The sequence below is a fragment of the Jaculus jaculus genome, chromosome 10 (genome assembly GCF_020740685.1).
Source record: "Jaculus jaculus isolate mJacJac1 chromosome 10, mJacJac1.mat.Y.cur, whole genome shotgun sequence".
NCBI lineage: Eukaryota > Metazoa > Chordata > Mammalia > Rodentia > Dipodidae > Jaculus > Jaculus jaculus.
Window position 1 is genome coordinate 73261362 of NC_059111.1, and position 23109 is coordinate 73284470.

At 37.5% G+C, this 23109-nt stretch overlaps 1 protein-coding gene across 1 annotated transcript in view; it reads right to left on the reverse strand.

The window, feature by feature from the left end:
- Positions 1–6301: 6301 nt before the first annotated feature.
- The window catches only part of Bmt2 (base methyltransferase of 25S rRNA 2 homolog), an 83640-nt gene continuing 66832 nt past the window's right edge, over positions 6302–23109 (reverse strand). Inside the window, exons 4-5 of the mRNA XM_004671588.2 lie at positions 14276–14390; positions 6302–9566 (exon numbers count right to left, since the gene is read on the reverse strand). Coding sequence (XP_004671645.2) covers positions 8937–9566; positions 14276–14390 — 745 coding nt within the window. The 3' untranslated portion in view covers positions 6302–8936. The remainder of the gene's footprint in view (positions 9567–14275; positions 14391–23109) is intronic.

Genomic DNA, 23109 nt, shown 5'->3' on the forward strand with positions numbered 1-23109 from the left:
GCTAAACACTACTGTGCCCTGGGACCAGCAGATCCCAGAGCCGCTAGTGGATTGGTCTTAAAGCAAATCCTGTTTTGTGGACTTCCTGGCATTTAAATTTTTTATTTACATTTGTTTGTTTATTTATTTATTTATTTATTTATTTATTTATTTATTTATTTATTTTAGCTAACTGTAAGATACAAAGGGAGTATTAATCTGGAAAAAAAAAAAGATTCCTTTTCAAGACAGCTCTTGGATTCCGCACCTTAGCAGTTAACTCACAGACAATGTGAGATGCTTTCTGAAGCACAACTACTGAACAGATTCCGGATGACTTATCGAAGAGGGTAAAGACTGGGGAGATTGAGAAGCTGTTCAGTGGCTAGGATAGTAGCTTTGGCCTCTCATTCTTCCTCTTTGCAAAGGGAAGATGACTCCTACCCAGGCTGTGTTGGTGACAGGGTTTCAGATTCTAATCTTTTCTTTTTTCTTTCCTTTTTTTGTTTTTTTGAGGTAGGGTCTCACTCTGGCACACGCTGACCTGGAATTCACTATGTAGACTCAAGGTGGCCTTGAATTTATGGCGATCTTCCTACTTCTGCCTCCCAAGTGCTGGGATTTTAAAGGTGTGTGCCACCATGCCCAGCTTCTAACTTTTTCTTTAAAAAAAAAAAAAAAAACTTGTTGGCTACTTCCACAAATATATATAATAAATCACAATTCCCTTCCTCCATTTCCATTTCCCCATTCCAAAATTTCCTCTCCATGGAATCCCTTGTTTCTTCTATTTTGATGGCATCATTTTTCTTTTCCTATTAGGAATGTCTTGTGTAGTTTAGTGTCAGGCACTGTGAGATCATGAACATCAACGCCATTTTGTGTTTGGAAGACAGCACTATAAGCAGTCCTACTTCCTTTGGCTCTTACATTCCTTCTGTACCTCTTCTGCAGTGGACCATGAGCCTTGGAGGATATGATAGAGATGTTTCACTTAGTGCTGAACACTCCACTCTTACTTCTCAGTACTATTATAATTTTGACTAACCTCAGTGATCACCACCATCTGAAAAGAGAAACTGTACTCCCCTAGGGCTCATGACCTCCCTGTCTTTTGCCTAGGTTTTCATTACCAGGCATGTATTCTCTCTCGTGGCATGAATCTCCAGTCCAATCAGAGGGCAGTTTGTTTCCTCATAACATACATGCCACTATTGCACCAGTTGCCAATTTGTCCTGGCTGGCAAGCGCTAAGGCTTGAAGGATCCACTTCTGGTTAACACTGTTGGTGACTTCTAAAAGGTTGCATGCTGCAAACTTCCTTCCAGCATTCTGACACATAGTCAACAGGGAGGTTCCAGCTCAGTTCCAATGTTACTGGCTAGCAAAGAAATAGGTTTCTACATGGCTTATTCATAACATCTTAAATTCTGATTAACCCTCACCCATCCCTCCTTCTCCATCCCTTCCCCTGCTCCCACTTCGTCTATCCCCTAAGCCCCAGTACAGATTCTGGACTCCTTGCTTTCCCTGCAATACTCTTGCCCCAGCTCTCTGAAGCCTGTAAGGTTTTACTTCCTCTCTTTCCCATTTCCAGTCATCTTCCATTGTCCCTCCTCTCAAAATTCAGCTATGCAGCAGCTATTTTGATTCTTTCTTGGAGGAGGTACTTGACAATTCTATTCAGCCATCTTGTCCTGTATCTACATTTAGATCATGTTTTAAAATCTTTTGATGGAATATTTAGCCCTGTTATAAAAGATGGCAGCAAAGTCTAGTTGAGTGAAAATTAACTATTAAAATCATGTCACAATGACCCAGAGTCCCTTTTGAATGTCATGCTTCATATTGGGCAAGAAATGAGATTAATGTGGTTTTGGTACTATCCACTTCTTATACTGTCTTTTCACCAATGATGCTAAAATGTTGCTTCTTACACTTGAGATTTTATATTGGAAATGATTTGCTCCTTAAAAGACTTGAGCTTTTTTTAAGTGTCAAGTTGGTAAACAATAGTTCAGTGGATGTCACAAGTAAACTTGACAAGATGGCCTGATGACATCCAAACTATCATTTTGTATCCCCTCATTCCACCTGGCACCTACCTCCAGCACCCCCCCCCCCCCGAGGACCCTTCACACTTTGAAACTTCTGGTTATACAACTTTCAGATCACCACCTTTCTTACCATGAATAAACAAAAAAACACAAATGTATCTTCTTTCAAATTCCCAGGTCCCACTGTAGCCCTTATAGCCTGCCCTCTGGTACTTCATCTGAGCTGGTGGTTTGCCTGGGTCAGCCATCATAAAGCTCCCTTTCGAGGCAGCTATTGGGTCTTCTTCATGCATCAGTTTCATAGGCATCTCCTTGTAGGCAGGCTCCAAGGATTTAGCCTGCCTGCCCTCTCTTCTGCTCAGATATCACCTATTTACTTTTCAGGGGAAATAATATCTTTTAGACTCCTAATGAAAAGTCCTGTGGCAATACGGAAACTATGATTGTTTTGGTATGTGTGAGTGCACCACACACATGCTGAAACATGCATGAGAAGGTTACAGGACTGTGGGTCTCAGCCTTGTCTTTCTCCTTGCTTGAAGCAGGGTCTTGGTTCTTTACTGCTCTGCGTTTTCTAGGTTAATTGGCCTATGAGCTAATGGGAAATTCTCCTCTCCCCGACAATTTTCAAAATAGGATTATGTCAGTGTTGGTGTCTGGCTTTTACATGGGTTGTGGGGATGCAAACCTGGGAACTCATGTTTGCAAGGAAAGCACTTACCATTGAACCATTTCCCCATCCCTGTGATTGCTTTTTTATGACTCTTATTATTACATCATATTTTCATCTCTGAGACTTAAATAAAGATGTGCTAATGGGGTATGGGTGAGAACTAAACTACTATTGACCACAATGTTCTACACTGCTTTCCTTCAAAGAAAAATGACAGACATACATAATGAATAAAATTAACTGTGTAAAAAATTGAGGTCTAGGGTTGAAGGGAAATGGAAATGACTAAAATGTGGATTCTGTAATAGCTTCATGTGTTTCTTCTGTTCCAACCAATCATTTCCTTCTTGATAGATTCTGCCCTGTATTTGCTAAAAGGGCTGCAGAAAAAGTGCTGATGTTAGGACACTATTGTATTGGGTTACAAGTGAATTCAGAAGATACAGAATGTACATGCAACAGAAGGATATAAGTATATTTTCCTGGCTTTTCTCTTTAAACAGTAGAAAACAGGCCCAAATGTAGGAAACATCAAACATTGCTCTGTCATTTGAGCAATGGTCCCTACATTTTTGATACATTACACAGGCATTCCACTCCAACAATATTAACTAATTTGTTTTTATAGTTTTGCAATTAATGGCATTAAACAATTATTCAGCCAATATCTATGGCATATATTTTGTAACAGTTAACTTAAAAAACATGGAATATGTGCTACATTAAATACTACAAAAGACCCAGTAATGGTTATTGTTAAGATGTGGAAAAAGAGTTCATGACCATTTAAAAATAAGAACATAAAACTGCTTTACAAACCGGGCGTGGTGGCGCACATCTTTAATCACAACCCTTGAGAGGCAGAGGTAGAGGAACTCCCATGAATTCGAGGCCATCCTGAGACTACATACTTACTACATAGAGAGTTCAAAGTCAGCCTAGACTAGAATGAAACCCTACCTCAAAATGAAAACAAAACTGCTTTACAATATTGCACAAAAGCACGGGGCGGCGGGGGGGTGGGGGGGGATCGTTCTAAAAACTTAGCAAAGGTAAAATGCTTGAAAATAAAACTCGAGGAGTTAGGGAAATGTCTAAGTGGTTAAAGGTGATTGAGTCTGCCAGCCAGGGTTAAACTCCCAAGCCAACCCACTTAAGCTGGATGCAAAAATTTGTGCAAACCTCTGGTAGTTCATTTGCAAGGGCAAAGACCCCAACACACCCATACACACACACAAAGAAAAAATGAAAATGCAAAGTTGGAACACTACTTCACTCTTTCTATTGAATATGTTATCACTCTTGTTGCCAGAAATATCTCATTTTTTAAAAAAATTTTTATTTATTTATTTATTTATTTGAGAGCGACAGACACAGAGAGAAAGATAGAGGGAGAGAGAGAGAATGGGCGCACCAGGGCTTCCAGCCTCTGCAAACGAACTCCAGATGCATGCGCCCCCTTGTGCATCTGGCTAACGTGGGACCTGGGGAACCGAGCATCGAACCGGGGTCCTTAGGCTTCACAGGCAAGCACGTAACCGCTAAGCCATCTCTCCAGCCCAATATCTCATTTTACTTCAAAAATGTTCATTTGTATGTGTCTATGTGTGTGTGTGTATGGGTGTGCCAGGGTCTCTTGCAAAGAAATGCCCATCCTGCTTTAGAGTGGCTGGCTGGGGAATTGAACCTGGGCCAGCAGGCTGTGCAAACAAGCACATTTCATCACTGAGCTATCTCCCCAGTCCCAAGAATCTTACTTTAAACTTTAAGCCAGGTATAGTGGCTCACACATGGAATACCAGCACTTGGGAGGCTGAGACAGGAGGACTGCTGCGAATTTAAGCAATAAATTCAAGACCAGGCAGGACTACAGAATGAGACCTTGCAAAAAAAAGCAAAAGCATACAAACACACACTGAAAACGCAAACAAACGTGAATTACTTACCATGTGAACCAAGTTTTTAGGACACACCATGCAATTTTAGGATATACTCAAAGCAAAAGTTAAGGAAAATGAAAAAATTCAATTGTTGACATTTGCATTTCTCTGAAACACAAGTAGCATTTCTCTTCTCTGTAGCAAGTACAGGTCCTTAAATAATGCAATCGCTAGCTGTGGTCGTATGCCTGTTCTTTGAGTATTGCATAGGATAGGGCACCACTAATATTTCTGAGGAGCCATATTACAGTTGTTGTAAATATGTTTTTTTTTATCATTAGTGACTAATATTAAGATTATAATAAAAGCACTGCAAAGAATAAAATCATTCCATGAAAACTTTGTATTATTGTATTTTTTGATTAATAATTTGTTTTCCATCTTTGCTATCTAATAATTTGCAACATTGAGAAGAAACCTATGCTTTTTTTTTCATTGAGTTGGAAGGACTGAAACTAGGGCATCAAACACGCTAGGCATATTGTCTTATCATTGAGTTATATTGGTGCTCAAACCTTAACCTACAGACCACCAGCTTTTTACTGAGGAATATTACTGCTACACTGTGCTCAGAAAAGTGTAGGAAATGTAACAAAAGCTCAGTTGCACCTTCTCCTGCTCCCTTTTATGACACCAATAATACATCCTTCTCACACACAATGTTTGCAATTTGCTAATCAGATTTTTGTGTGTGGATTTAAAGCTGTACCCATTCCAATTCCATTTTATCTTTATCTCCTGTTCAATTTTTGTAAGATAAAAAATGGGCGAAGTTCAGTAGGTAATCATTTCTAGATACAAATGTTACATAAGGAATGCTTATCTTCTCTATTATATGATAAGATCCAAGAAAGCAGGAGATTGTGATAATCCCAATGTATTTTATTTACCCAGCATATGGTAATATGGTGGAATACAAACAATTGTCAATTAATTAAAAATCTTACATAATACTGAATGCTTCCCTAAAAGAAAAGATATACTTAACTATATTAACTGGTCATATATGTCATTATCTTTGAAAGTTTTTTACATATGGGTGACATAGTGAATTGGAATTTTTGCTGTTATCGTCATAAACAATATGGTAATGCAAGATAATGGGGCCATCAGTCAAGTTTCCTGGATCTCAGGGAATGAATTTATAAGATAAATATATTTGATTAGATGAGATGTAGTTGCAAAATTTTAAAAAGTTTGGCTGGAGAGATGGTTTAGCAGATAAAGGCACTTGCTTGCAAAGCCTGCTGGCCTGGGGTTCCATTCCTTAGTACCCTCATAAAGCCAGATGCACAAAGTAGTGCATGCAACTGAAGCTTCTTTGCAGTAGCAGGAGGCCCTGGTGCACCCATTCTCTCTCTCAAATATATACATAATATATAAACACTATATATTTATATATTGTTTTTCAAGGTAGGGTCTCACTCTAGCCAGGCTGACCTGGAATTCACTATGTACTCTCAGGTTGGCCTCAAACTCACAGCAATCCCCCTACCTCTAACTCCCAAGTGCTGGGATTAAAAGCATGCACCACTATGCCCAGCATTAATGAATATTGTTTAAAAATATTCTAAAAGTCAAGTCCTAAGTCATTTTGTGAAGTATACCAAAATCCCCAAAACTTGACATTTGTAAGTAATAGACAAAGAATATTAGAAAATTTAAAATTTTTAATAAATGTGCTTTGTTCACAAAATGTGAAAAAATACAACACACAAACATACATTTTCAGGTATGCTACCTCCCACCACTTGGCAACTAAGGGAAAACCTTGTTTGTGATCTGTTCATGAACCTAAAAGAGCTAACCATATGATTATCACTGGTTCTTAAAACATAAATTCTTTTTGGAGAAAATGTTTTGAGTGTGACAGGAGGCCCCTTATTTATAATCTCAATAAATAATATTTCAAGTACTCATACAGTATGAAAACTTGTTAAAGTTCATTTGTCATTAAAAACATAATCTGGCCCCAAGCCATGACTGCTGTTTCTACACTTGTATACATACTGATATGGCCTTAATGGAATATGTATCGGTGTAAGTCCTGTGTCAACCTAATTTAAGTAAGATGAATGGACAATGATACAAATGCGAACAAAATTTCTACTAAGTGGTAGTAGGTTTTATAAAGATATTTTTTTAAAAGAACTACTTCAAATACATCATGCACACTTTGAGGCATAAGCAGAACCAACATCTGTCTGTAAACAGAAGAACTGATAGCACCAACATTTTATCTGTAACACAAAAGCTGTTTCAAAGGTCATCCTTAGACCAACCTTCCAACAGCACTGTTTTAATTTAGTTTCAAAGTTTTCATTTGGTGTATTGTTTCCTTTGCTCTTATGAATGCAATTAGTCAAATAAACAACAACAACAACAACAACAACAAACAAATAAAAAAGCCAGTATGGTAAGAGGGATACCATCAAAATACAGTTTCGTATTATTCTGGACACAGGTTTCAATCTTTTCCTTTTTTCTTTTAAGGAAGCAATGAGACATGATTCTGTAGTGCCTAACTAGAAAAATAAGTCAATCTTTATTATTACAGGATTGTTATACTATTGAAATTAAGGGAATAATTTCAGGTTATTTATGGTATATTTGAACAACCAGTATTTATTGCATTTAAACAGCTGACTTTTTAAAGGTTAATTATAATCTTGTTATTTTCATTAATTTAGTGTGTCAAACTTAATTTGAAATATTGGATACACATACTCAACACTTACATCTTAAAGGATAAGTTTTATATTTCTAAATAAAATTCGACATTCAAAATTAACAAAAGCAGTTCACAATAAGCACAAAACATCAATTTCACTAGAGTAACGTAGTGCAGCTTATGATATTTAGGAACAACTGAAAATGCAAGTTTCCTTTAAACACACATACATGTGTGTGTTCATATATTTGCACACCCACACACACACCCACACAAACCATGAAATCTGAAACTGTGATATTTCAGTGCAAAAACCTCAGTATGAGGTAATTTTAATGTAATAACCACTTGAAAAAAATCCACACAGTGGCACTCTTAAAAATGATAGTTTACATGACAAATGCTGGCTGACAAGACACTGTGCACAAATGTTCTTAGCTGTTTAAACTTGTCTTGCTTGGACATATATTCTCCTTAATCATTTGCTTCTGATTCAGAAACGCAGAAAGGCATATCAATGTGGAAAGGGAAAATTTCCCACAGCCAACTAATGGTTTAGATAGTGAAAGAAAATTTTCTGATAGGGATTAGAAAGAAGTTAGGATACTGAAAGGACGAGATCATTTAATTAGATTATCAGTACAGGGTTAATTTTTTAAAAAAAGTTTAATATAATTCCAGACTTGTAGTGCGCACCTCATGAATGGAAAGGTGTGGACCCTACTAAAGTTGGTCTCATAAGAACATAAAGTCTTTTACAAGTGCAAACCCTTTCACAAAGGGGTTTTCAGTCAGTATTGAGTGGTATACATTGTTTCTTGCTTAGGTAGAAAATTTTCTATATGAAATTTAAATTTTAAAAACTTAAAGTGAACTTTCACAGGTAAATATACTTACACCAAGGCCAAACTGTTTAACGAAAAGTTATGAAAGAACTACTCTGGCAATGGTGTTTACTATACGTGCTAATGAGATTAAAAAAAATACATACTTTGGAGAAATCTCTCCCAAGGTCTGATGTTGCCAAATGAGATTCATAAGAAAAAAGGAAAGAGTTATTACCAATTTAAAAACTTCAGGATATATTGGAACATCAGATGACACTGAACAGAAAATGTCTATCTTTAACAGGTAACAATTTAAAGAAAAAGATAAGTGCATCACAAAAAAACTAAACCAATCTATTTCGTGAAATATTTAAATTGTGAGTCATCAAAGTGCAATCTACAGCTTTCTACATATCTTAAAGTTCCTCAACACAATGGTTTAAAGTCAACACTGAACAACTGTAAAGGAAAATACATAGTAAATTATGCTTCATCTCACTTCATAGCACTAAAGGGAAAAAAGGTACCTTTCTATTTTCATGTGAAATGCTAAGTAACAGTGGTTTCTGCTACAACAGAAGTTGGAGCACTCTCTACATGAAACTTTTAAGCTTCCTATAGAAGAATAAATTTTGAAATCCGGAAGTAGAAAAAAATAGCAAACTCTGTAAATCTTGCATTTCTTCAATGCAAACCAGGTTTTAAAAGTACTGAGTTCATGTTAGTATTTCCAATTAGTGTATGTTATTAGCATAGGAGTCTGGATTGAAAAGGCTTTTTGCTTGTGTACTAACTTAAAAGTAATATAGGATCCTCTAGCTCATAGAAGGGAATAGAGCTGGCTTGACTTTCCCCCGAGTCTGAGTCATACGGAGCGTCAGGGAGCTCTGTGAAACCATACGCAAGTTGCTCATCTTCTGCATCTGATCGGACATAGCAGGAAGGATTAGCATATTCCTCATCTTCTACACTGTTGAAATCCTGAGGAATATACAACATCCCTGGATAGTTCCTACTAACTAAGTCACTTGTGGTTTTTAGGGAGATTTTCCTAAATGCCATCAGATGCATATGAGAAAATTTTGAATACTTGAAGCGTTTAAAGCCCAGAGACTCTATAGCAATCTTCCAGCTTTTCATCATCATAGCATGACGGTTCTGATGTGAGGAATCAGGTGTGATGATAAGTAATAAACCGTTTAACACTAACAGTTCATGGGCTTTCTTGCAGCATATCCATCGCTGATAGGGTGATGGAAAATAGGAAAGGAGAAGAGAGAAAACCACCACATGGAAAAGTTCTCCAGGAAGAGAATCAATAGGGTTTTTCAGCTGCTTCAGAAATGCATCTATAGCGTCTTGTGCAAGCTGCAGTGGTTGCTGAAGCTGTAAGTTCAGGAAGTCACACTTATATACACTCTGTAGAAAGGAAAAACAGGCATATTAATGGGTGTGTAGGTACATGCATATCAAAAGGGGCTACAGAGATTGCTTAATGGTTAAGGCGCTTGTCTGCAAAGCCAAAGAACCTTGGTTTAGTTCCCCAGGACCCATGTAAGCCAGATACACACAAGGTGGCACATGCAGCTGGAGTTCGTTTACAATGGCTTGGAAGCCTTGGTATGCCCATATTCTCTCTCTCCCTCCCTCCCTCTTTCTCTCTCAAATAAATAAATAAAAAATAAAATAAAATATTTGGAAAAAAATCTTTAATAAGTATGTGGGGTACATGCCTGCTAGTCCCAGTACTCAGGAGGCTAGATCTTAACTCGTATAAAGAAAAACAATGAACTAAAAACACAATTACAAGATACTTCTACCTTTTTACATACACACACAGACACACACACACACTTTAAACAAAAAATTTTCATATTTCACAGATTTACAGTACAATTATAGTTTGGTTATGTACTTTTCCTTCAAGGTTAAGTCTGCATACATTTCACCATTTCTTAATTTTTTGAGATAATGTCTTATTAACCCAGGCTGGCCTCAAATTTGCTCAGAACTTTAACTCCTTATCCTCCTGCCTTTATCTCCCAAGTGCTAGGATTATAGAAATGAGCCACTATAACCCACGCTCAACCAAAATTTATACTCATAAAAATCTCAGAAGTAATTATCCAGAAAATTTATAGTTATATTTTATATTCATTTTCATTCTATCTCTAACACACACCACAAAATTTTTCATGCCTAATAACTTGAAGTCAGAAATAATGTTCTATAGCTATACCACCCAGAATGCACCTGATCTCATATGATCTTGGAAGTTAAGCAGGATTGGGTCTTATTAATACTTAGATGGGAAAAAATAATATAGAGCATATCTTTAAAAATCTTTAAGGTTAGTTGAAATTTAATTTGGATAAAAACTTACAATCTAATTAGTCATATTTATATTTACTTTTACAACTATTTAGTTGCATAAAACAGGTTAATATAAAAATAACTAATAAAATGTTTGCCCATAGAGGGTATTTCTGGGTGTGGAAGGGCTCATGTTCTGAAGGCTTACAATCCCTGGATGTTAAGAGGAGGGCAGGTGGCTGGAACATCAGTAATCTAATCTTGGCAATAAACTGATCCACTGATGGATACAGAGTTGAATGGACTATTGGGAAGTGACAGAAAATGCAGAAGGTAAGGCCTAATTGAAGGAAATGGGTCAGCCAAGGTTTGCTCTTGAGAAAAAAAAATTATCCACATCTATGTTTATAATTATCTAAAAATCTATATTCATCCATGCATTTTATTTTTTGTGTGTGTCTCTCTACACATACACACACACCCCTACCTCACCATCATGATATTCTTTTGCCTTGCCACAGGCCTAAATAAGGGAGGCCAGCTGACTTTGGACTGCAACCTCTGACACCCTGAACCAAAATAAACCTTCCATCTAAACTTGACTTTCTTTGGTATTTTGCCACAATGATAGAAAGGTGACAAAATGTAACGGGCATTATAAAATTTATAAAAGTAGAAGGATGCCAACAGTTTTTAAGGTCACTAAAATGGCATTTTAACATCAACTGTTTCAACAGTAATATTAGAACTACTGTATTAAAAAGTTAATTCCTGAATTAAAAATATGTATTGAATTTAATTAACACTGTCAAATGACCAAGGAAAGTCCAACAAATAATTTGCTGGATACTACAACTCTATAGGAAAAATAGCAAGAAAAAAACTATCATGCGTTTTCAGTGTTCTCCAAAGGTCAATGTGGTAAAGGCTTGCTTCTAGGAGTGGCACACCCATGGGGGAGGGGGTTGGAAATTTCCTGGTTATTGGCAGAATACTCTGTTTTTTAGTCACTTTTGTCACTGTGCCAAAATATATGACAGAAACAAATGAACACAGAAAATGTTCTGGCTCACAGTTTCAGAGGGTAGAGTCCATTATGGTGGGGAAGTAACTATGCAACAGTTTGGTGGTAGTGGGAGCATGTGGCAGAGCTATTCACTGTAGCAGGATTAAGAAGAAGAAGGACCTTATAGGAGGCTGTAACCCTTAGAGATCGTTCCTCAGTTACTAACTTCTGTCACCCAGGTCCCATAACCTCCCCATACAGTGCTACCAGCTGCTTAAACATATGAACCTATAGGGCCATTTTTGACAGTACTGTGGTATCTGGAGACCACTTATTTCTCTCCTCTAATTCCTGGTATGAGGTGGGTGGTTTTGTTCTGCCATGCATTCCTGCCATTGTGTGTTAAGCTCAAAAGCAATGTGTTCTATAGGGGACTGGAACCACTACAACTCTGAGCAAATATAGGCTGTCTTACAGTGATAGAGAATTAGTTAGCTAATCATGTAGCAATCACTGTTAACAGATATACACTAATGCCTCCCTAGTTTTGATAGTGGGCAGACAACCAGAGCATAGTCAATGAGACTCCCTAGGGAGAATGGCACAGTGTTCTGTGATGTACTTCTTTCCTTGGATGGTAAGTTGAGTAGTTTCTTGATAGTTATGGCTTTGTTCTGATTCGACATTGAGACACTTAGGTTGGTTGATTATATTTTTCATTTTTAAATTTTTCTTTAAAATGTTATGTGAGATTAAAACAGTGTTCACTCTAAGCATTATTTTCACTATTGAGGAATGGCCCTTCTGTGTATTTTACCTAACATCTTATGAATCCTGAGTTTTACAATGTGGCTGGTGGGAGCAGGTACTATTTGTTTCCACATCCTGCATGAGTGCTGGGCACTGCAACTTTTAATGTTTTCCAGCAGTCTTTCTCTAGCCTCAAGTACTTTTTTCCTACTTTGCAGCTTTCTCATTTTTGGTTCTCTGTCTTAAACACTGTAACTGCCTTAGTCTCCTAAGATTCAGGGCTCTGCCATTCCATCCCTATAGTTCAGGGATTCAGCTCAAATCTGCTGGGTTTTACCCATAACTGGACACTCTCTCCAGGCTGGAGTGTAACAGCAGAGGTTCCTTTAGTTCCTTCATTACATGATACACAATGTAATTTAAACTGGTTTATATGTTTTGTCCATTTTGTAGTTGGCTTTAGATAGAGAGACAACAAATCTGGTTTCTGTTTTTCAGCCCAGGATAATTAAGTCTTTTCTGTTTGTTTTCAATTTGGCTATAGAATTATGGAACTATTAAAATATGATTAGACCACTGTACTATCTTAGATATAGCAATTTATTTGCCATCCAGAATTACTGTTCAGCTGATAATTTACAGATTTGTCTATAAATAAATGACCTTGACCTTCTAATCTTGCTGCCTCTACTTCTCAAGTGCTAGGTCTTCAGGCAGCACCACCACACTCAATTTATGTGATAGTAGAGAGTGAACCCAGAGTGATGTGTATGCTATGCAAATTCTCTTACCAAGTGACCCAAGCCCACAACCACAAACTTAATATTTTAAAAAGAACATTTAAACCTGGAGTTCTGAATAAAGTATTATCATGTCTCAACCATCCTTAAAGAACATCTCATATGTCTTGAAGGAAAGGAAGAGAATCCATGTCCAAAACCATTTGAAAGCTAAAACTACAGCCCCTTAGAGTTGGGCTTGGTGGCATACACCTTTAATCCCAGCACTCTGGAGCAGAGGTTGGAGTTTGAGGCCACTCTGAGACTACATAGTGAATTCCAGGTCAGCCTGGGCTAGAGCAAGACCCTACCTCAAAAAACCAACCAACCAACCAACCAACCAACCAAAAATATCCTACAACTCCCAATGATACAACAGACCCTGAAGTTATAAACTAAGAATACTTACTTTATAGTAGAACAAGTATTTATATTTAGAAATTAGAGATAATAATGACTATAGTGTTTTTCTTATCCCTTAATGTTACTTGGACAAATTCAATCTAGACAGTTATCAAAATGACATAATTAAAAGATTCAGATCATAGGAGAATCTTAACACAGAAATTTTTGAAAAACAAAAGTAAATATTTCTCTAGTACTCATTATATAATTAATATAATATAATGTTATGCTGTTTAAATATTTTTCCCAGGGATATGTCACATCCTATGGAATAGGGTCCATTATTAACCCTATTATATAAATAAGAAAACTAAAAAGACTAGGAGATGGTGGTGAACCAAACCTAGCTTAAAGGCAGTATTCTGTTCTTTTAGAAAATAATGTACCAGCTAATCTTCCAGGTCCTAGGGGAATATAGTGTGCATGTTGGGGTGGGAGAATCCCTTTCTTTTCCTGTTTTTACTAAAAAGAGAGTTGTTATACCAGTGCCTCTAGCTACTGCAATCGAACTCCAGATGTGTGTGTCATCTTGTGCACCTTCTGCTCATGTGTTACCTTGTATGTCTGGCTTAGATGGGTTCTGGGGAGTAGAAAACTGGGTCCTTAGGCTTTGCAGGCAAGTGCCTTAACTGCTAAGACATCTCTCTAGCCCAAGAATCCCTTTTTTTAATAAGAAAATATGTTAGTAGTCACATAATTACTGGTTAACAAAATGCTCAAAAGTTTTCCAGAATATAAGATTAGTTTTAAATAGAAATCATTTATTAGTTATTAAATAGTAAACACATCTTTTCTATTTTAGGAATAAAAAGAAAGTGCTTTTTCTTTGTAAATGCATGTGTAAAATATTCAAGTCTGAAAATAAAATTACATACCTCTACAGCAGGTACAATGTCTATGCCAACAGTTAAAAACTCCTCAAACTTCAGAAATGGGTTAAAGCAGCTGCCAACATCAAGTAACCTGATCTTTCCAGAGGCTTGAAGCAACCTAAACATAGAAAGTACACATTATACAAGGCGAACTTAAAGGAACTTATAAAAAATGAGAATATCTGAGATTAAACATAATGTGCACTATTAGCTCCTTAATTTTGGTCTGAGGACAAGGGGCTCGAATAGCTTTTTGTTTATGTGGGTCACCATATTTAAAGTTAAGAAAGAAAAGTTTAAATACTTGTGTTTAGGAAGTGACCTGTTATATATAATATATAATATATATAATATATATATATATATATATATAAATATATAATAAAATATTTTATTTTAAAGGAAAAATACCAGTTTTCAAAATGGTTATAAAAAATGAGGTCTTCCTTTCTATTTCTTGAACTCTTTTAGTATCTTTTAGTATCTGGCATAATAATAGCTCACTAGATGTTAATGTCTACCTAGGCAATGAAGTTTTTGTAACATTACATGCCATGCACACCAGAACATATTCCATACTCCCAGCTTTAGAATGTATATTTTTTAAGTTAGCCAATTTTCTTATTGTATCCATTTTTTTTTTTATTTCCAGAAACAGGAAAAAATGTTGACAAAATGACTCCATGTAACAAGGAGAAATTTTTCTTCTTTTTTTGTATTTATTTTCCTTTATTTATCTGAAAGGAGCAGATAGAGATAGAGAGAGGGAAAGAGAATAGGCACGCCAGGGTCTTTAGCCAATGCAAATGAACTCCAATGCATGCAACCTATTCTGCATCTGGCTTATGTGGGTAAGAGAGAATTGAACTTGGGGCCTTTGGCTTTGTAGGCAAGCGCCTTAACCACTAAGCCATCTCTCCAGCCCACTTTCCTTTTCTTTTTTTTAAAATTTCTTCTTCTTTTTCAAGATACGGTCTCAATCTTTCACAGGCTGACCTGGAACTCATACTATAGTTCTAGGCTGGCCTCAAACTCACCATCAATCCTCCCACTTCTGCCTCCAAAGAGCTGGGATTAAAGGTGTGTTACACCATGCTCAGGTACAATGAAGGGATTTTGTTGGTATCAGGCCTATAATACAAATGCTCAGGCAGTAAAGCAACAATACAAACATTACTCATATTTCAACTTCACACATGCCAGTGTAGATGATGTTAGAATAATTTTCTTTCATTAAAATTTTATTTTATTAGTGTGCATGCACACGGTCATATGCATGTGTGTGTAGGCATGCTAGGTTCTCTTGCCTCTACAAATGCAAGGGATGCTAGCACTACTTTTTGTGTCCTACATATGTAGATGATTTGAGGATTTAATGTAGGCTTGCAGACTTTGCAAGCAAGTGTTTTTTAACCACTGAGCCATCTTTCCAGCTCCAGGATAATTTTATTTACAAAAATTATGGTACATATTGGAAAAATAAAAGAAAGAAAATGTAAACAATAGGGAAAGAACATCATCTTAGTCCTTAGAAGACTGCAAAGTGGACCTGTCTAGCTCTGCTTGTATCTTGGCTATTATTTACTTGAGATAGGTTTTAAACTACAAATGGTGACTTTCTGGAATAGGAACTGTAAGGCAAATTATCATCATTTAATGGTAACTTTTTAAAGAGAAGAAATGCAATAAAGAGGTTATATTTTCAACCCAGAAGTTTGATGTCCCAATATTTTATAGACATAAACAGACATTTGATTGTAAAACATCTATAAAGTACCACCACAATGGAGTACACACAGAAATGTACAGTATCTAAAAATAATATGAACCAACTAAATAGGATTTTTGCTAAAATAGAGTATTGTTTCAGAACATACTTGAGGAGGGCTTACAGGGATATGATGGAATACAAATTTTACCCAAGTGAACCTAATTTTTCTTTTTTTTTAAAAAAAAACAATTTTATTTATTTATTTGAGAGAAAGAGGCAGATATGTGTGTGGTGTGTGAGAGGTGGGGGGTAAGGGAGGGAAGGAGATAAGGAGGGAGGGAGGGAATGAGAGTATGAATATGGGCTTGCCAGGATCTTCAGCCACTGCAAATGAACTCCAGATGCAAGAACCACCCTGGGCATCTGGCTTATATGTGTTCTATGGAATTGAAAAGGGTCCTTAGGTTTCACAGGCAAGCACCTTAACTGACTGCTAAGCCATCATCTCTCTAGCCCTAATATTTGAGATAAAGAATGAGTGCACCAGGGCCTCTAGCCACTGCAAATGAACTTCAGATGCATGCACTACTTTGTCCATCTGGCTTACGTGAGTACTGGGGAGCTGAACCTGTGGTTCTCAGGCTTCGCAGGCCAGTGCCTTAACTGCTAAGCTCTCGTTCTAGCCCTGTAGGCTTTGTAAAAAAAAAATAAATAAATAAATACAGTTCTACTATTGAAACAGTTGAAGAAGGTCCTTTCATGCTCAGCTAGAATTGTTTATTTACTTGTTTTGACACCAATTAATATTAAAATTTTTACAAAAATGTTTTATTGCTGGGTGTGGTAGCGCACAACTTTAACCCTAGCACTTCAGAGGCAGAGGTAGGAGGATCACTGTGAGTTCAAGGCTACCTTGAGATTACATAGTGAATTCCAGGTCAGCTTGGACTAGAGTGAAACTGTACCTCAAAAAAAAAAAAGTTTTATTTGATGGGGGGTGGGGAGAGAGAGGGAGAGAGGGAGGGAGGGAGGGAGAGAGAGGAGGAGGGAGGAGCAGGCAGATAGATGGGCACATCAAGGCCCTCAGCCACTGCAAACCAACTCAAGATGCATGTGCCACCTTGTGCATATGGCTTATGTGGGTTCTGGTGAATCAAACCTGGGTATCTAGGTTTTGCAGGCAAGTACCTTAACCACTAACCTATTTCTCTAGCCCTAATATTGAATTTTAACCAATCCATTGTCTCCACTAGGATAGGACTTTTCTTTAAGTAATGGAGTATATTCAAGACTAATTCAATCAGTCTTACATTCTTAGGAAGGATCTAATTTGTGTTTGATATACTATCTTTTTTTCATAATTTGAAAGGGTTGTTTTATATGGTACATTTATAGTTAGTTCTCTGTACTGGCAATAGTTATGTGCTGTTAAATTACCACAAACCCTGAATTAGGGAATACATGGTCTCTAAGGTAGGGACAGAGTTTGATTTCTGGTCACATTTTCATCCACAGATCAATACACCCTTCATTTTATGTGTGCTTCTGTTTAGAAATTTTATTTACTATATATACTTGGATGCATATACACTGAACTCAAAGCCAATAGCATTGTAATTTATGCTTGAAGGAAGGTTTACTAACAGATATTTTCTTTGTAAAGCACAAGAGTTTTCTGGTGTGTGGGGAACACTAAATTACAATGCCACTCTTAGATGCTGTTAAAAAATTCTTGGAACTGTTAAAACAGTGAAATAGCAGATTACCCGGTTCCCCCTGCTTTTTTCAGTTCCCTGGTCTCCTTAGGTTCTCCTGTAGCTGGCTTGGGGCTGCCTGGATCCTGTGAGCTTGCTGCAGAAGCAGGCTCCTTGCTCTGCCTTCCTTATTGAAGTGCACGTGGGTCCCCAATTCCTGGATTCCCTGCTCTGGAGGGTATACCTACAGAGTAGGCCAGAGCTCCCTGTTCTCCATCCCCTCCTCACAGTTCTCTGGTCCCAGTAGGTTTTCCTGTGGCTGGCTTGGGGCTGCCTGGAACCTGCGAGCTTGCTGTGGAAGCAGGCTCCTTGCTCCATATTCCTCATTGAATGGCCCCTGATTCCCCAATTCCTGTATCCCCTGCTCCAGCGGGTGTGCACGCACAGAGTGAGCAGGCCAGAGCTCCTGGTTGGTTCCTTACCTCCCAGTTTCCTGGTCCTGGTACCCCTGCTGCTGCCATATGGAAGCCTGGTCCCTGTGTATGGGCTATGAAGGCAGGGCCTTTGTTCTGGTTTCTTTTTTTTTTTTTTAATTTTTTTTTGTTCATTTTTTCTTATTTATTTGAGTGTGACAGAGAAACACACACACACACACACACACACAGAGAGAGAGAGGGGGGGGGGGAGGGAGGGAGAGAATGGGCGTGCCAGGGCTTCCAGCCACTGCAAACGAACTCCAGACGCGTGCAACCCCTTGTGCATCTGGCTAACTTGGATGCTGGAAATCGAGCCTCGAACCAGGGTCCTTAGGCTTCACAGGCAAGCGCTTAACTGCTAAGCCATCTCTCCAGTACTGCTCTGGTTTCTTGATGGGCTCCTGGGACCGCAAATCCCTATTCCCGAGTTAGAAGGTACATGGGCCACTGTAGAAACTGGCCTCTTGCCCCTGGCTCTCCAGCATCCCCAACCTTTAATCCCCATGTGCTGAAGAGTACATGCAAGCAGAGTGAGGAGGCCAGAGTTGCCAGTTTCCCGGGTACCTTTGATGTACCTGCAATCTCCACAATCTGCTCATCTGTGGTTATAACCACATCCTACACCAGTACACCAATCCAGTTCACATTTAAAACAGAACACCCTCTAAAGATCCTACAAGGACAAATACTTTCTTCCTCCTCAATAGATAAAACATTTCCCAAAATGAGTAGATCACAACGTATAAAAGGCAATGAGAGTCAGAAAACAGAGATCTCCACCAAGGATGCCTGGTCCCACAATGGAAGCCTCCAATGAAATCATACAGCAATCAACAGAAATTTAATCCCCAAATGGAAACATAACAACCAGTAAGGTCTTGATCAAAAGGATTGCTGAACTGGAAGCAAATTATCAAAAAACCAACAATCATATCAATGAATTGAACAGAATTGTCTCTTAAAGCATTACATTTTTTAAAAAATGTATTTTATTTTTATTTATTTGAGAGAGAGAGAGAGAGAGAGAGAGAGAGAGGGAGGGAGGGAGGGAGGGAGGGAGGGGGAGGGAGAGAATGGGTGTGCCAGGGCCTTCAGCCACTGCAAACAAACTCCAGACACATGTGCCCCCTTGTGCATCTGGCTAACATGGGTCCTGGGGAATTGAACCTCAGTCCTTTGGCTTTGCAGGCAAGTGCCTCAACTGCTAAGCCATCCCTCCAGCCTGAGCATTAAGCTTTTGACAGTAGGAGAGGGTGGAATGAAGCCTAAACTTTAAAAGTTCTTTTTTTCTTTTCTGTCTCTGACCTGTAATTCCCAGTGCCAGAAATTAGTTACTACCCAAGTTAAGCTGTTAATCAGAGAGACCTACGAGGCCTCCAAATCAAGACAGCTTTCTGTCAAAGCACTTGATTTCAAGCCTGAAACAAAATCTAAGACCCTACTACTGAAGACACCATATGCTGCTTACATAGAGCATGGAAAGACCTGGCTGGAATTCAGAAGAAAGCCAGTCATCACACAACCTGTCTACTGCTGGAAAGTGCTACATGAGCTAATGGGGGAAAGTGAACAAGAATGGTCTGAGCAACCAGAGGTCTAAGCTACTCAGAAGCAAACACCCTGACAAAATGTACACAGCAGTGCAATAGTGGCACACAGCCTCAGTAGGTAACCAATGGCTTTCTGATTGGCTAAGAAATCTGCTCAGTGTAAAGGAACCCATATCTGGAATTGGGAACCAGATGAGAATCCGATGGAGACAAAGATTATGTTCTCCAGTGTCAAGCTCTCAGTAGTCTTTTAGCTAAAAGAAGGGTTACATACATCAAATTCTCCCTAAATTAAGAATGCTTATCCCATTTAAATTATGCTGACTTCACTCTCCATTACAGAATCTATTCTTTTTCACAAGGTAGAAAGACTGGAGGAGATAAACTACCTGCCTCACTTCAGCCAAGCCACAGCTGGAAACCACAGAGAAATTGTGGAGAGTAACATGAATGTTGCAAAGTTTATGGGGGACACCTGAATCAAACCACCACAAAGTATGTTATTAATAATGATAAACATAAAGAAGAAAAAAAAATCTTTAGGAGTTGGTGAGTATATGGCAGAAGTAACTGAACTGTAAAATGGAATCATTTGAAAAAAAAAACAGTCCAACAACCTGTTATAAAACTAGATACCTTTCATGAGACTCAGGCATGTATTTCACCAGATAAAATAGCTTGTGTACTAAAAAAAATTGTAGAAAAGTGCTCATAACAGCTTTATATGCAATAAATAAAAACTCTAAGTAACCCACACATTTAAAAAAGTGAAATCATCAGTAAGAAAGAAAAGGAATCACAAAATTTAGACAGCAAGTAAACTGTGGAAAGGAGATTCATTTATAAGAGGTAATATAAGGTAGAGCTCCACATTTGACCTTAGCTGGGAAAGGGTGCACAAAGTAAGTCAAATTTTTGCAATACTGTGTTGGTATGAAATGTTATAGTATCCCAGTAGGAATGGTTTCCAAATGCAAAATCCTCACTAAAAGTAACCTAGCATGCCACAACCTTATTCCAATGTTGAAACAAAGAAAGCCTAAGGCAAGCTTGTATGACATCACTGCACTCAACATGTAGGGTACCAGGTTCAAAATCTTACAAATAAACAAAAAACAACAACAACAACAAAAAAAAAATCAAAAGAACTAGGTTCTTTTTTTTTTGGAACATCCACTGGCTTAATTTGGGAGGATTTTGGCATCATAGTGAAATAAAAGGAACAATTTTTTAAAAACATGAATTTGTAAATGTTAAAAAAATATAATCACCATAGCAACTTTGAAATCATCCAGTGATACTGATTTACTGGCATAAGATGGAATCTGAGGATTAGCATTTTTTTTTCCCCTGAGGTATGGTTTCATTCTAGTCCAGGCTGACCTGGAATTCACTGTGTAGTCTCAGGGTTGCCTCGAACTCACGATGATCCTCCAACCTCTGCCTCCCGAGTGCTGGTATTAAAGGTGTGTGCCACCATGCCCAGCTAGGATGAGGATTTTTAACTGCTTCTGAGATAGACATGATATATAGCTAAGGTGAGAATAAATGTTACATGCTGCCTTTAAATTTTTAATAACTCCTGTTTTTATTCCTTTACTAATTTGAAACTTTTTTACATTATTTCTATTATCTCAATGGCCACCAAAGAAAAATGTACTACTGAATAACCTTAATCGTCTCCTAGGCTACATAACAATTTGAGAACACTTAACATTCTGTTAACTTATGATTAAGTTATATTAAGTGTTTTCATATATTTTAGTTCTGTTACCTATTGCTTATTAGCATATGTTATTTTAGGTTTATCAATATAGCTATCATTGTTTTGGTTCTTCATGTCTTCTGTCAACTTGGACTTTGAATATGCTACATTCTCCTGTCTGAAATGTATCTTTAGAATTTTTCTTTTTTCCTACTTCCCTCCTCAACTTCAATATGGTGTAACCTTGACCTTAATATTTTAATATTAAGGTCCTTAAACACCTTAATGTTTTGTATATTACATTTCTGTTTGTGTGTAGAATTCTACATGTTACCTATTTAATCACTTCCACTTTAGTTCATTACATTCACTACCTTTGCTTAAGTTATTTTAATTTTGGATTTTCAAATGGCCAGGTTTCTTTTCTTTTCTTTTCTTTTTTTTTCTTTTTTTTTTTTGCATGTTTGTATAATGTAGTATATGTGGTATATGAACATGTGTGTGCAGAGCCCAGTGCCTACCAATTCAAGCTAGTCTACCTGCCCAGCTCACTCCAAAGATCCTGTCTCTACTGTGTATGCACTGTGCTTACAGCAGTCACCATGACAGTTACCCAGTATTTACATTAGTGCTGATGATTTTATTTCTGGTCCTCATAATAGGATGAGTTGCAATTACCTTCTAGTTGCTGAGACAAATACCTGACCAGAAGCAGCTTATATGAGGAAAGTGTTTATTTCAGACTTACACATTCCAGTGGAAGCTTCACCATGGTGGAAGAACCTGGCTTACTTTATCATGCATCCACAGCAGACAGAGAGAACTGCCAGAGCTTGAGCTGGTTCAGAACATCTCTAGTAGGGCTAGACTCAAGATCCATTACCAGTGAGACACCTACTCCATCAGGGCTCTACCTGCTGAAAACTAAGTTGAAAATGTAATCTTAATAAAAAATACCTATGGCTATGGGAAACCATCACAGATGGCAAGCACTGTACCCAATAAGCCACATCACCAGCTCCTATCTATAAAAATTCTTTTAGCAAAAGAGTTCATTTTGGGTTATTTTAAGGAACCTGAACTAGCACCAGCGAAGAACAATGTTGAATTGAATAAACTCAAGGTCTTATTTTTTTTTTGTGGGGGGGGGGTGACCATGGGATGATGTGAATTTGGACAATGAACCTGTGCTTAGGTTGTTGATGTTTTCAACTTATCAGTGTGTACCTGCTCTAGGTGAATGGGATATACTTATTTCTGGCACATCAAATTGAGGAAGCAGTTCTTATGACACTCCATAGAAAGTTTACAAAATTCTCGAAGCAAGAGAAGTTTTGTACTTTGTTGACCTTTATGCTTCCTGCTGTCATTTGAATTTGCTTTTATCAGTTATCTGATGATATTATTGACAAACATTTTTAAAGCTGTTGCTTTCAGTTTAAGAGAATAGTTAGAAAACTCAGCTAATATGTATCTAGTTTAACTTTTAAAACTGAATGTGTTAACAGTCAATAAATATCAAGTTAGTATAAACGACCAGCATAAAATCAGTTAACAATAATATAAGCACATTGATTTATTATAGGGTAGCAGAACTGTTTTAAACCTAAAACAGAGAAGAGCTAATTATAATCAAATAAGAGAACTATCTAGAAATATAATACCATTAAAAAAAATTTTTTTTGTTTATTTATTTATTTG